This window comes from Neopelma chrysocephalum, unplaced genomic scaffold (genome assembly GCF_003984885.1).
Source record: "Neopelma chrysocephalum unplaced genomic scaffold, ASM398488v2 Primary Assembly neopelma1_61c, whole genome shotgun sequence".
Lineage (NCBI taxonomy): Eukaryota > Metazoa > Chordata > Aves > Passeriformes > Pipridae > Neopelma > Neopelma chrysocephalum.
This window is the reverse complement of record NW_020897718.1, coordinates 554,916-570,347: the sequence shown is the minus strand read 5'-3', so window position 1 is coordinate 570,347 and position 15,432 is coordinate 554,916. Positions and strand designations below refer to the sequence as shown.

General features: G+C 37.9%; 1 protein-coding gene across 3 annotated transcripts in view; it reads right to left on the bottom strand.

Annotated features, from left to right (window-relative positions):
• RASGRP3 (RAS guanyl releasing protein 3) overlaps window positions 1–15,432 on the bottom strand; it is a 59,652-nt gene that overhangs the window by 19,599 nt on the left and 24,621 nt on the right. For all 3 annotated transcript variants that reach the window (XM_027682101.1, XM_027682102.1, XM_027682100.1), the window contains exons 2-9: window positions 10,812–11,004; window positions 9,161–9,263; window positions 8,473–8,535; window positions 7,211–7,342; window positions 5,768–5,915; window positions 3,601–3,774; window positions 3,077–3,193; window positions 2,511–2,786 (exon numbers count right to left, since the gene is read on the bottom strand). In XM_027682101.1, coding sequence (XP_027537902.1) covers window positions 2,511–2,786; window positions 3,077–3,193; window positions 3,601–3,774; window positions 5,768–5,915; window positions 7,211–7,342; window positions 8,473–8,535; window positions 9,161–9,263; window positions 10,812–10,881 — 1,083 coding nt within the window. In that variant the 5' untranslated portion in view covers window positions 10,882–11,004. The remainder of the gene's footprint in view (window positions 1–2,510; window positions 2,787–3,076; window positions 3,194–3,600; window positions 3,775–5,767; window positions 5,916–7,210; window positions 7,343–8,472; window positions 8,536–9,160; window positions 9,264–10,811; window positions 11,005–15,432) is intronic.

Genomic DNA, 15,432 nt, shown 5'->3' with positions numbered 1-15,432 from the left:
ACACTAATATGAAGAGAGAATTACCCTGGAAAGGTTTTAGAACACCCACAGCTGTCTACCTAGATATCTATGGCTGTCACCATCATTACATAAAGGTACAACCATGGAATCATGCTAACAGGTAAAAAGCAGAACAAGTTAATTCTAGCCTATGATCAGGTCTTGAATCAACATTGCATCATGCAACTTCATTTATTACAATCAGAATGGCTTAAATATAACAAAAACAGCAGAGTTATATTATGAATTAATATATCAGATCATCTTAAGCGATGAACTACCCATCATGTACACAACTACTTCTCATGGTAAATGAAATACACTGAATTAAATACAAAAATACAAATAAGATCCCTGTCATTTTGGTGAAAAAAAAAAAAAACCAAGAAAAATATTTCTATTTTAGAAAGGAAAACTAGATATACTATATGAACTCAGATTGATGTAATGATGAATATGAACCTACAAGGCCTTAGAAAAATGTGAAGCTTTCTGCTCCTTTTGGAAAGCAGCCTGTCACCAAAAAGAGAGAACAGCTAATGAAAGTGGCAGCAGCAGTTCAGCTTCCATCTCTCACTTCACATTGTCTAATTTCTGCCCTTCTGGACTTACTATTTTATTGCTCAGTTCCCTAAAGCCTGAGGTTCCACTTCCCCGCAACTCACAGCCAAGTTTGTAAGAAATGATCAGGAAGGGGAAGAGTGTCACAAGAAATCAACTCTCAATCAGTAAAAAACCAAAAAAAGACAATAAATGTCTACCTTTATAGTCTAAAATTTAAATTAAGGGAGCACTGCAGTGGTCAACATAGGGTGTTTCTCTTCTCTGTCCAGCTAACCAGGATTAGGACTTGTTCCACAAAAGGTTCAACCGGAGAAAGGTTTTCCTATTCCTCCAAATTTTCCCGATCTTCATTACAATGAAGCCATGGGTATACCCACACCAACTTGGTAGCTCAGATTCATATTTGTCAGCCTCCATAGAGTAAAGTTCTGTACCTGATCAGTTCTAGCATAAATCCATCACAAATTATAAACACTGCTTACTTTCTAGACATGCATATTTTAGAGCATTTTGAAGTAAGACATGGAAGGAAAAAATCCAAGGCTCCTCCCAGTGTGACTTCCAGTGAAGGCATTTACCTATAATGAGTTAGGTAATGAGAGTCACCTCCAGTCTGTGACATGACAGGAGAAACTGGAATTTGGTTCCCATCTCCCCAGGCAGTGGGGGACAACACTGAGACATTGACTGTTTTGGTAACAGCTATTCAGAGATAATAAAATTATTTCCCTGGCTTTTGATCTGATTTTTCTCTGTCATCTAAAAGAGAAAAACATGGTCTCAAGAAGTTCATGCCATACAACAAAACAAACAGTGGAAAAATTCTCAAATTTGCCCTATTTACACACAGACCTTGTTTAGTTCTAAGTTTATTTTTAAAAGAATTACATTGATTTAAGGAAAGCAAATAAATTTTCTTGTATGGATTAGAGATCTGAAAGATAAAATTAAATAACAAGAACAGAAACAGCATCAACTGATTACATATTAAGAAAGTCCTTTATATAACATGACATTTTTCAGACTACTCTCAGGTGAGCAGGTGACTTTCATTTGCTTGCAAGATCAATTATTTTATAAAAAACAGTATGATTTATTCTTCAAGCTTCCCAGGTTTTACTTTTAATTCCAAGATGCCAGGTTTTGCCCATGACCTGAACAAATCGTGGTGCTGAATCAAACACTGCTGCAGTTGAGACCAGTGCTAAAATAACTACATTTCAATAGGAACAGGATTTGGCCTGATGGTTCAGGCTCCACACTTCAAAACATTTTGGAATAAAGTGTAATATTTCTCAAAATGGCATATTTTGTTTTAGTTAAAAAAAAAAGTTTTACACAGCCTTTTTGAGATCTCATTTTCCTTTGGTTTGAAATGGGACATTCAAATTCTTATTTTTAACTTGTGCATGCAAGTTTCAAAACTCCTGAAATGTCCTCATTAACAAGGGGAAAGGAGAGGGGAAAGGAGGAAGAGTTGCAGTGGCTGCTTAAAAACGTTCAAGAACATTTTATTTACTGGATAGGAAAGGTATTGTGTCACATGGAAAGCACAGGGCAGCAAGAACAGAATGATGCTCAAGTTGAAATTTCACTTGTGTGTCCATATCAACGTCACCCACTCTTTCACAGGAGACATAAGCCTCAATTCTAAGTAGTCAGAACTTAGTTTTTGCTTCTCCTAACATAAATACAGCCCTCTTTCTGTCATTCTCAAAATAATTAATTTATAACAACACTATTTGTGCTTCCAACCATCACATACTACAGTAACTCTCTTTGACTTCGTTAACCTCTAATGTGAACTTGTTTCTGTTTTGAATTCTCTCCCTTTTCTTTTTCAAAACTGGAACAATGATATGCACTTACCTTTATAGATATGAATATTCTTACTGACACTCAACATCTGAATAACAGCAGTGAATTGAAACATGCTCAATACTTACGGTTAGCAGGTTAATTAAATCCATATTAGGCTCTAAATGATGAGAAGCAGTTTGCAGGGAAACCAGTTCACTCAAGGTGATGGAAAGCTGCTGCATTTTCACTATGTTAACTTTGTTCTCATCTATCCAATCAGGGAAAATGACATGGACAGCAATCAAGTCTTTCAAATGGACTCCTAAAATAGGAATTTTGAAGCCAACACAGTCAGCAAAAGCCTTGCGGTAGTTGCAGTAGTTTCCATTGGAAGAGACCAGCTCTGTCATTTCGTTCCAGTCCTACAAATAGCCAGAGAAGCAAGTCTCTGTGAAAGCATTCATAACATTCCCTTTATCTGTTTTAAATGAGCACATCTCATGTCAGGGTGTCCATAGTGTTATTTTCCTCTCTGGCAAAGGCAGTTAAAGCTTATCCTGCTCCACTGAGGGGAATGCAACCAAACCATCTTTTAGGATGTCCTGCCACGATCCAAATATTGTGCTGGTGAGACACCTGCAGTGCAGAACCCATCAGACCTCAAAGAGGTGATATTAGGCTCAATATGTCTGTATTCTGGAGTCCACCATACCTTTGTGACTTCTGAAGACAAATGAGAATGAGTTTCTTTCAGGCGAGAAATAGAGCTGTGGCTTAGGCCTCCCACAACAGCCATCAGTGTATTGAAGTTCTGGAGGTGAAGGAGCTTCTGCAGGAGAGATTGATCATGCATATTTAAAAGTTAAGGAAATACATGTATCAGCTATTTAGTGTCACACAACATGCTAAAGGAGACAACCTATCATGGCCAAAGCAGAAATCAGGGGATGCAACAGAACGGTTCTGCATTTTGTTTTTTACTTAGCTTAGCTCAACAAGAAACATGCAATAGTGACAGTTGCCAGCTAGCATACAACAAAGAAAAATTGTTGTATAGTTATGTCTACTAGTTAAAAAATGCGGACATGCCACACCTGAACAAATAACCTTCAGTGATATTGAACAGGCTATTCACTGACGAAACAGCACAAAGAGCATCAGCTAATTTGCTTACTGCAATCTTTATTTATATTACTGCTTTATACTGGAAGAAAAAGACTCATACGCAAGACTTACCTGTGCAACATTGATGAACTTTGTGATTACTTCTCCTCTTTGCTGTGGTGTTGGTTTGCTGAGAACCATGAGCTGGACCCATTTGGAGATACCATTAAATAAAGCAATAGATCTCTCCAAAGTAGGATTGTTCTCCAAGCAGCCATGGATCACATAGCTTTGGTAGTCTGTGAACTAATAGAGAAAAGGCATTTTCAGTAAAATGGCAGACAACAGAAGAATCAATTTGAAACTTTGATCATTTTTTCTTTTTAAAGCTCCTCTTATTTAGAAAGTGACCATGACTCAGGGTCATTAGACCCCACAGCACAACAGCTCTTTCTTAAAAGCTGTTTGTTGGTTTTTTTGTTTCATTTCTTACTTAAATGTCAACTCACAACTTGTTTGTATGTCAGGAAATATAGAAACCTGTGTATGCATAATGAGCATGATTGCTACTTTCCTCTTTCCCCTATTTTACTCAACACAACATTTTATTCTGACATCATTAAGGCATGATACTCTATAGGCTCCCACGAATTAAATTTCCCTAAATGTCTGGAAAACATTTTTCAGTTGTCCCTTAAAGAGAGATTTGCAGTAGCTTATGACATAACTTTAGCTTGAGTACGAAGTTGCTAGCAATGCCAGGCAAGATGGGATTCTTGGTCTTAGCTGATCAAAACCAGCCTGCTAGAGGACATACGAGGGCAGATACTTGTCTCAGAGCTGCAGTTAAACAGTATTTTAGTGTTCAGATAATTTTAAATGTTTACTGTTATAGTTAACACTGCCCTTCTTTCTCCATTTATTTTTTAAATAGGTAAAGCCAGACAGAATTCAGACTAATCACGTTCTACAATTACATATCTTTCAGAGGACAAGTAGTACAAGCATAATTAACTCTCATTGGTTGCAGAGAAACTTCTGAGACAGCAAAATTCAAGCTGAAGAATTAAGAGACAAACTAGAAACAGCAAAGAAAAAAGGAAAATTCATTGCAAGTTTTAGTTTTCTTTCTGGAATTCCAAGAGAATTAAAACATATCTTAAATCTAATTAGAAATCCATGCCTTTTTTCCTGTCCTTCCCTCCTTCTTTGAGGTTAGCATTGCACAGATAATGGTAGGGTGTTTTCCCATGATTTAAAGTCTAGAGTAATTAACTTTTGAACATTATTAAACTACATCAAAAGTTATTCTATTTAGGCTGGTCTCAGGTCCTCATTGATCTCTTTTTCCTTCCTCTCTCAAAACAAACAAAAAACCTCATATATTTTTCTTAGTTTTGGAGTTTGATTTCTTTCATGCTCCTAAACACATTCAAAAAAATCTCATTTGTCATCTTAAGGACTTACTGCTTGCATTTCCCACCAAAGACAGTGGCATCATGTGACCCTTTCATATGGATATCTACCAGCAGAAATCAGCACTTTTTTTGGCATTTGGCTTACACATTTGTTTTGTTATAGCTTCTACTTTTATTTTCATCCATTTTTGCCTCTTGTCCATGTACAATCCTATATGAAAAGAAGCAACTGTACCGGAATTTCCCTCAATGCCTATATAGTAGAAGTAGGAAAGAGAAGTTGTGCAGCCTCTGTTCTTGCAGGGTTTCAAGGGTTTCAAGACCCAACTGCCTAAGTCTCTGAGGAACATGATCTACCTCAGAGCTGACCCTGCTTTGGGCAGGGGGTTGGCCTAGAGGCCTCCTGAGATCCCCCCCCAGACTGAAGTTGGCAGATGAAAGGACAGTTTCTGAATAAGTGGTTGGGAGTGAACAGAGACTACAGAAGGACAATGTATATCTCAGTCTCTTAAAATATTCTTTGCAAAGACTCTGTTGTTTTCTGAACAGTAATTAGTTATTTCCTTCAAAGGGAAAAAGAAAACACGTGAAGATTTTTGACAATACTATTAATCAATTGCTGTGACATGGCTACTGTAGCTTTTATCAGTGATTTTTGCCCAGAATTTCTCCACAAAATTAGCTTTTGTCACTAAAAGCATCAGTTATGAAAAAGGTCTAGAAAGTGCTGGTGCAGCCACGGCTATGTGCATCATATGAGGAGTTATAAAGATTTACTACATTGGAATGTTGAGGAAAAAAAAGTCATAAATGTTAAACCACGTGAACGCTTCTTAAAGACAGGCTCCTAATTGCAAGTGACAAAGTTGTAGGCTTCTTACAGAAATTCTCCTAAAAGATTTATGCTCCAGAAAAGTGAGATGTTCAGCTAGCTCAATAGGCTCCAAATGGTCAAACAGCAGGCAGGCTTTTCCTTTCTTGGAAATTCTCTTCCTCTGTGTAACTCTTCTCATCCAGTCATAGGAAGGACTGCAACAGAATAGGTATAAGTCTCAATTCTGTTTGGGTATATGTGAGTGTAGCCCACAGGTGAAACATATTTGTGTAAAATTACCAATAGACAGACCATGAGTTTTCTGATCTGTGACATCCAGCACATAACAAACACTCTGACTAAGACCTGTTCAGGAGCATAACGGAAAATAAAGAGTTTTGGACGCACTACTGCGAATGATAAATAATAGCAGGTTTCTAACACAACAAAAGGACAACTAATTTTTCCCCATGGTACAGGAAGCCATAATTAAAGATGCTTTGGAAATACCAAATTCTGATACAAAATAAAAATATAATTGCATAACATCAAGGATTAATTTTCACTCTGTAAGACCACAGGTCCCTGAAATAATGGAACAACAGAAACAGCCAAACAACTAACAAAACAGTAAGAAGTGGGTGGAAAAAGGAAAATCATTTGCTTGCAAGCAATGGAATAATTCCTACCCATATACAGTGAAAGCACTTCAAAGAGCAGAAGGATGTTATCCTTAAAAATGGTAATTTTTAATGTTAAGTAGGTCAATATTTTAAAATGAATATTCAAGAGGCAATATTCGTGTGATTTCATTGGTACTGTTCCTGAAGGAAGTCTTGCAACCTTCATTGACATTAGTAGTGCTGTCCTTCCAGGTTACTAGGACATTTTTCAATGAAGAGAAATCACCATGCATATGTCATATTCTAAAAGAAAATCTATAATATCAGGTAAGATACAAAAGCCTACCTAGTGATTTTTAAAAGGTAACTTTTATTTCAGCATGTCAAGGAAACAGTAGTGTAATCATTTGGATGCAATAGAACTACAAATGTGAATGCTAAAGATTATCCAGTTAAATCATAGAAAAGAAGTACACAGAAAGCCACTACAAAAAAAACCAGATTACTGATGAAAGAACAAAAAAGCTTCCCTGAGGAAATCTAAGATTTACACAGTATACCAGTCACTGCGTTAGTTGTTATTCTGTATGAAAACGTATAGAAAAAAAAGTAACTTTAATCACTTAATTGGCACTAGCTTTGTCAGGAAAATAATTTATCTCCTGTTTATATGAAAAACTTACACACAGATAAGAGTCTTCTCTTTACTGTGAAACTGTAACTAGAATTTCAAATTTTTAGTAGCTTCAAATTTAAAGACAATATATTTTGCAACTGGTTTTTTGATCTTTCAGGATCAAGATGGCCCTTAATATTTTTATATTTTGTACAGAACTAGAATTTTGCTGTTACAGACACAAAGATGTTGTAGCTCATGACATCCTTACATGCTGGAGATATCAATAAGATGGATGTGATCGTCATATCCGAGCTGGCTGGCTACTTCTCGAAACTCTTCAGTCAAACGAATCAGCCCAAGATCCAAGTTAAACTCCGCAGGAAATTCCAAAATCCAGTATCTGAAATCCATAGACAACAGTTAAGAGATGCCCAGGGACTTAGGCATAACGTTCAGTGGCTGCATACATGTACATACATTTTATTTCATAGGACACATTTCAGACCCACTTGTCTTTGGGCAGAGTATGGACTACCTCATCCTATTGCTTCAGTAATTATCTGTGACACTGAAGCGGCAAAAGCCACTTTATCTTATAATTTTCTTTGCTTAACTCACCACTGCACAGCAAAGCAGCATTCTATTGAAATGCAAAATTAAAATGATATCTCAGGTGACACACACAAAAATGTCTTAACTCATGCTGCCAGAACACCCGAATGACACTTGCACTTAGCCCTTGTTCAAGTGAGACACTTCGTTTGCTCAGAAGAGATTTTTCAATGAAAATGAAAATGTGAATTTGAGTGGCAATTCTACTACAATAACTGTGTAAACCAGATGTAATCCATGTAGGCTTACATGTAAACCATGTAAGCCTCCTCTGCTTTAAGAGGGCATGGAAAAGGCTTTATCAGTTCTGCTCTTCGTAACTCCTCTCACCTTTCTTCTCAGTGATGTAACTGTAACACAATTGTTTAAAGGAAGCAGGTTATACCGTGTTAACTTCAAAATTCATGCTTTCTCTTTTACAGGGAAGTGTTCCTACACAAAACAGCCTAACACATGAAAGCTTTCCCATAGAAACAAGGTCAGAGCAATCAGCGAAAGGTTCAGAACACAACCGACCTGTAACAACTTTGGCATTACTAACACACTCCTGTCATCATAAATTATGTAGGGGTTGCATGAACTGAAGTCCAGAAACAATCTTCCTTTCCCACACTAGATTACATCTGGAAGCAAAAGGTGTCTCTCCTCTGTGTGGCATTCAACCTCTCTCCCTCTAAGAGATATCACACTCATGCGCCAGATAAATCATAGCACAAGTTTTCAATCGGCTTTTAAGCTCAATGCTGTTAAGTGTCTTTAAAAGTTGGATGGCTCAGCTTAATTATTTTCAACACACAGAAATTCACCCTTCACTGTAGACTAGAGATCAAGTAAAAAACCCACAAACAAGATAAATTACATTGATAGTATTAGCAGAAGCATAAAACCAAAATGCTAGAGGACTAGAAGTGCATTTACCTCATGAAGTAGCAGATTTTCAATCTGAATTCATTGCAGTTCTCCCCACTGGCATCTCTATATGTATGTTAATTAAAGAAAGCTTTGTGTGCCTTGATTCAGTAATGTTGTTTTATTCACTGGGACTGACACTAAACCAGTTGAATTAAAAACAGTATCAAACTTTTCTTCTAGAGTAAAACACAGTATGCTCTGATATTTCATTCACTTTCACAGCATCTTAGGGGACAAAGACTGTTTTCTGGCTGCCAACTTTTTTTCCCCTAACAAAAATGCCTCTGTTTTACTATTCTGAATATTCTGTTGAAAGGTTTCTTGCCAGTTCTGACTAACCAAATATGATAATACTTATGATTTAAGAGGTATAAATCACATGTAAGTGCTTACATACCAGTCATAGTTCATAGTACTTCCAGCCTGCTGTGATACATTTGAAAAGTTATCTTGGCCACAAATTTGCAGTTATTCAAAGTTAGTGTAAAGTGCGAGTCAATATTCTTGTACATATGGAAAAACTCTACAAGCAGTAGCATAAAGAAACTCACAAACTTCCATCTTTTAGGTTGAAAAAAATTCACGTCTAAACCTTGTTTGTCACTAATTAATTGACATATTTTTACATGCAGTCACAGAAACAATCTGCTTTTGATGCTGTAATGTGGATTTGCAATACTTTGTGAAAGGATATGTGGACAGGAGTTTGCCAGCCAGCTCTGTCGAAGGCAGATACCAACGATGCATTAAAAGAAAGGTTCTTGGCAAATGGCTGGAGCACTGGTTTCCTTTGTCATCTGCAAAAGAGAAACAATGAGTTAACCACATTATAACAGAAGGGAGCTTTTATTCTTCAAGCAGAGTCAGATAGAAGTGATCAAAAGTGAAAATGTTAGCTCATTACCTACCAAAGAGGTAGGAAAACAAAGCAAAGCACAAAATACTCCTTTAGTAGTAACTATTGCTAGAATGCAGTGACAGTTATTTAAACAGAGAAAAACCCCCAAAACAGTGTAGATAACTGGCCATAGCTAAAAACATAGGGCATGGACAGCACTGTGCTAAATGTTATACAAAGACACTGCCAGTAATCCACAGAACAGATCCAAAATTAGCCCACCAAAAGGGAGGGGAGATGATTTATATAAAACTACTTCCAATATTTATTTTATTGCAGCTTTATAGCTTTAAGTTAACAATTAAATTGTTAAAAAAGGAATCTGCATTAAGGAATGCAATGGCAAAGCACCTCATATCTGTGCCCAGGGTCCCATCTCCAACTATCTTACAGAGACCCTTGTGTCTTTGCAATGTAGACACTGAAACTACACAAAGGGTTATTCCCTGGCAGGCTGGACTATCATCAGTCTTCCCCAACATCTGCAATGTTAGATCGTTCTCTGTCATTAGAAGATAGTAGATGATACGACGTTTGGAACAGGAATCACACATGGACTACACTTGTCAAGAGTGTGTGTCTACAAGAAGAGTTACTATTTCCAACAGCCAACAAGTGTATGGGCTCTGCCAATACTTCCATTAAATTCTAGAGCAACAAGTTTGACGGTGGTCTACAGAAATGGATATATGGGGATTCACTTGCAGTCAGTAGCAAGATCAATCCATCCCTCAATTATTTAATCTCTCTCACCTTTAGATACTTGTTTCTCTCCACACAGGAAAAAAATTAATACTTCATTCCAATCAAGATCTGTTCTGCATCTCAAAACAACCTAAATTTGCTGCATCTCAAGACAACCTAAATGTAGCTTTGTGAATCGAAGTCCCACTCCAAAGCATTTAAGCCCATCCATGAACTCATCTGACTGCAATGTAAGATATATCATGATTAATGGTGTTATGGATCAAGGTCTTTTTCATCACTTCTTTCCCTCAGACCTGGTACATCGCATTTTAATAAGAGTAAAAAGATTACATGAGTCTTAAGTCATACTCTTGCAAATTATTACATTATAATTCAGAAAACCTTTGAAAAAATGACTGGTCAGAAACACAGCTGTGTAACTACTCAAGACAATGCCAGAAAGAAAGATCAATGCCAGAAATAACTCCTTGAATAATTCAACTAAACATTTCTCTTGGTGAAGGCCAGCATTTTAAAAACCACCATACCCACCATTGTGCATTATTTTATTAAGAAAATTTAATACAGTATGCATGTGATTAAAATTCTGGCTTGGGTGATTCTGGGACAAATTGAAACATGGAAAATTTTGCAGAACAGAAATATTGTTTGCCAAGAGAAAGACTGGCTAAATTAGAGAACAGCAATATTTATAAGATTAATTTCAAGAACAAGAAAACAAAATATTGAAAAAGCATACCAAACATTTCAATACAAGTGTTCAAAAGCTCATCTAATGTTGCAGACTTCCCAAGTGTGTTTGACCCCATTGTCCTTTAATAGTTGTCAAAAAATAAGAGACATTTTCACCAAGTAGAAGGATGCTTCTTCAGATGCCTAGATTTTTCGCTTTATTTTGCTGGTTGCATTCTTAGTTGGACTTCAATGAAAATCTGAGGAAAGTAAAAAAAATCATAATTATATGACTATATATTCTACGACTGTATGGAAGACTTATCAGGATGCAATATTTACAGTTCAACTCATCTTTTCTGCAAACTGCTTTTTCCCCACATGATACAGAGCATGTGAAAGATTGCTGTAAGTTTTTCCTACATTCCAGCTTGTGTTTCTAAGTGTTGTCCAATTGTTTGTCCACTAGCACAAAATAAATCCGCAGCTAGGGTCATAAAACAGAAACCAGATGGTAAATGAGGGCATGCACATACAATGACGCACATTTTGTTCAGGTCATTCTTATTTACACTTGATAAGTCACTTTTTGTAATAACCCTGCTTTTATGTTTTCAAGCACAACCATTTTTTCCCCTAAGGTTACTGGTTCATGGTAATGCTAATGGTCTTAATTGGCACAGACTGCATAAGTGTTTAATGAAGTTCATAGCAAACATTAAACTAGGAGGCAATTTTTTAAAGGACCTGAAGATCAGCCCCTGAAGCTTTTTAAAATAAATCTTCCTGTAGTAGCTGAACAGTCACTGAAAGCTGAACACATACAGAAACTTCTAAATTTAACTGTACATCTTCTATGCATTTAAATATCAAACATCATTTACCTGAAGATGCACAGAATACTTTGTTACAAGTTTTCAGTAATAATTTTACAGGTTTTATTTAAAAAAGAGAAGAAATCAGTATTTTGTTCTCCATCTGTGACTAAGCCCCCCTAGTGCCTGACCAGAACAAGTGTTTGAAATGTGACAAACAATAAAAAGTACATCCAGCAACTTCTCTAGGAAAAAAAGCCAAGAGCAGAACTAAAAGAGTCCTTGAAGTGAAACAATACAAGAATTTGGGAAATTCAGTTTCAGAAGTCATTGCCTGTAACATTAACTTTTTAATGTTGGTCATGCAAAGCACTAATGAACTATATACCTGCTTTAATTCATCCACAAATACCAAACTTTGCAAACCCACCATATCACAGGCCTTGTACTGCAAACTCAGTCTTGGTAGGACTGGCATCCTTCATCCTTTTTACTAACTCACCTTGACCCCTCCCAAAGGCCAGTGTTACAACGAGCACAATGCTCTCTAAGCTAGGTCTCTGTCAGCTTGCAGCCCTGGAAACACCACTGTGGTCTAGCCACCTAAGTGACACCAGGCTATGGCAGCTTTGCTGGCCCTGCTGTCACCACCTCAACCACTAGCTCACACCCACGGTGTGGGCAGGTATATTCCTTCTTCAGCAAAAGGAAGGGCCAACCTATTCTGACACAACTCCCACCTCCTGGAAGGAGGAGAAGTTGCTGCTCATTCAGGATAGGTCTGCACTACTGAGCTGACCATGCCCAGACTGGCTGCCGGGTGCTGAGGCCAAACAGTAAAGGTTGGCCTGCAGCTCCATCAGTGAAGTCTCTCAACCTCCCAGGCAGAGTTGGCGTACGGAAGCTGCTCATCTGATCCACTTAGGAGACCACTGACATGTCAGGGATGCTCTAGCAGTACAGCACACTGCATCCCAGCACCTGGAAAAGTGCTGGGATGCATTGAATATTTATCTACAGACCCCGCTTCAGAGTCCTGTGGTGTTGAGACTGCTCTAAGCATGCAGCAGTGTTTTGCATGGAAGACCTTCAAAATATACCATTCAGCTAAGGATGCAAGCCTTATGAGGACAAGCTGAGGGAGCTGGGGTTGTTTAGTCTGGAAAAAGAGAGGCTGAGGGAAAAGCTTATCACTCTCTACGACTACCTGAAAGGATGTTGAAGTGAGGTGGAGGTCAGCCTCTTCTCCCAGGTAACAAGCAACAGAATAAGAGGAAATGGTCTCAAGTTCCACCAGGAGAGGAATTTAGATTAGATATTAGGAAAAACTTCTGCACGGAAAGGGCTTCCTTTGAAACAGGCTGCTCAGGGAAGTGGTTGAGTCAGCATCCCTGGAGGTATTTAAAAAGCGTGTGGATGTGGCACTTGGGGACATGGTTTAGTGGTGAACTTGGCAGTGCTGGGTTGATAGTTGGATTTGATGATCTAAAAGTTGTCTGTTCCAATCTAAACAATTCTATGATTCCATGCTATTATTTTTCAATATGTTCCTACATCCAGGTTCTTTCTGATCCCATCCAACAATGGATTTAGGCATGACGCTCTTTTCCTTGAAGCTGAGAGAAGGACCCTGGAGGACATAAACACAGCTCACTGAACAGTGAGTTTCTACATGCCGGTGCACACACAGTGCTGCAGGCCAAGTCAGCAGACAGAAAACTAGAGCAGAGAGATACAAGCATTAAATCCTGCCCCTTCCTCCCATCCAGAAGAAAGCACTTTCCTCTGAACTTGGTAGTGCAGAACCCCTTCTTGATAGAACGCTGCTTTCCCAGAAATCACACAGAGCTGCTACCTGCTACGAATTGAGGGGGAAATTAATCCTTTCACATGTCAGTAAGCAGTCAGAGCACTCATCTAAGAAAAAGGGGGAGGTGAGAACACACCTGGGCTCTGGTCCTTGGCTTTGAACCTGTTCTCTGCATCGTAGCAGAAGGCATTTTAACAGCTAGCTCTGGGAGTAGGCTGGGCAGCCTCAACCCTTCTTGCAAGAGCTGGGCTATCATGCAAAACCTAAAGTTGTCTGAAGTGAACCAGAGATATACGGCTCTCTAATTTACTGGTCAGGCCACGCGAGCCATGGTTACCCTGGGTTCAGTCTCTTTCCAAGACTTTATCTAAAGTGGAAAAAAAGTAAGTAGAGTATTTGCTTGGTTTACTTACTTTGAGAGTTAGCCAGCAGCTGAGCAGGGTTTTTCAAGATCACAACTTTGCACTTTGGCAGCTAACTTTTGCTAGAATCCCACCTTGGGCATGTTTTTCCTTTTTGTCCATCCCAAAATCCTCCTCCGAGTGCTTAAATTACTGGCGTGATTTTCACAGAGCCAGCTATCTATCTTCATCTGACTTAGTGTTTTTTTCAAGAGGAAAAAATGGTTTTTAATCAACTCTTTCAAAAATAAAATGGAGAAAAGCTATTGCATTTTCTATCTATCCCTTGAAAATTGCTGGGCATGAAATGTAGGAATGGAAAAGATTTGATCTGACTTTTCAGTTTTGTAAGTATTACCATCATCCATAATAGAGCATAGAAGAGTATCATCTCTGCCTTCTCTTGACAACAGTATAAAGACAGCCACGTAGTAATCAACAAGTAATTCTCAATGTAAAATTGCAGGCTTGCATTGGGTTTTTTTCAATTATACGACAACTACTTAAGTAGCATATACCTAGGTCCTGACATTACAGTACTAGCCTCTAAACAGCCTATCTGACCCCTGAAGGTCAGAGTATTATTCTAATAATACTTCTAAAAGAAGAATAAAATATTTCCACTGGATGAAGAACTGGCTGACTGGGTCTGAGCCAAAACCTGCTATCACATCTCTTGACTGCAGACTCCAACAACCACAAACATTACATCATTTGTACGATTAAGAACCGCTGTTCTACTAGGACAATAAACAACTTGTCTATATCATGCCACAATGGTATCCAACCACATTTGCAGAGATGGATGAGTAAAATACAACTATAAATGTCATCCACATAAATTAAATAAATTATGTTCCATCAATGGTTCAATGCAAGAAAAGCACAAAAATAAAAATAAAAAAAAATCATAGCAGAGTTTTTCTACATGTAAAGAATTAAAAATATTTGGAATATGTGGCTATTATAAAAAAAATTGATTTCCAAAGGTGTAGTTGGAATAACCTAGAGAATCTCTGCCCCCAGCTGCTTCCCAGTGTAACTCTGAAACATCTCATTGCCATCTGGCTGTTTCAGGAGGATTCGTTAAAGCTGGAAAAGAAAATCAGAACTCACTCAATATGTCAGGGAATGATTGCATACTATAATGAAAAAAAAATTTCCCTTATGATGGAATTACAAATCCTACAAGGTTTACTGATGTTCACAGGGGCTGTTAAGGACACAGGAGGCATAGAATCCTCCACAGTCACCCATTCTCATTTCTTTATCATGCCATTTAAAATTACAGTCTCTACTGCAAGTAACCCTCCAAGTGCCAGAAAGGGGTTTCAGAGCAACAGTCAGGAATGGGTGAAGGCTACAACAGCAGAAATATGACCAATATAGGCCTTAACACTCCCTTGAAGTCAACAGCTTTGTCTAAGAGACCCCCTTTATTTAGGTAGTAAATACAACCATAATATCCCTGTGAACCAAGTGAGGGTATTAGGCATGTCATGCTTTATTTAATGAAATATTTCTATTATGGGATGCACATTCCTAGTAAGGGGGAAAACAGAAACATCTGTAGTGATGTGCTCAGAGGTTAGAAGTTTGTTATGGACTAAACTACAGAACAGAGAGTCCCTTCCAAGTCCTGCCATCACCCTGACTGCCACA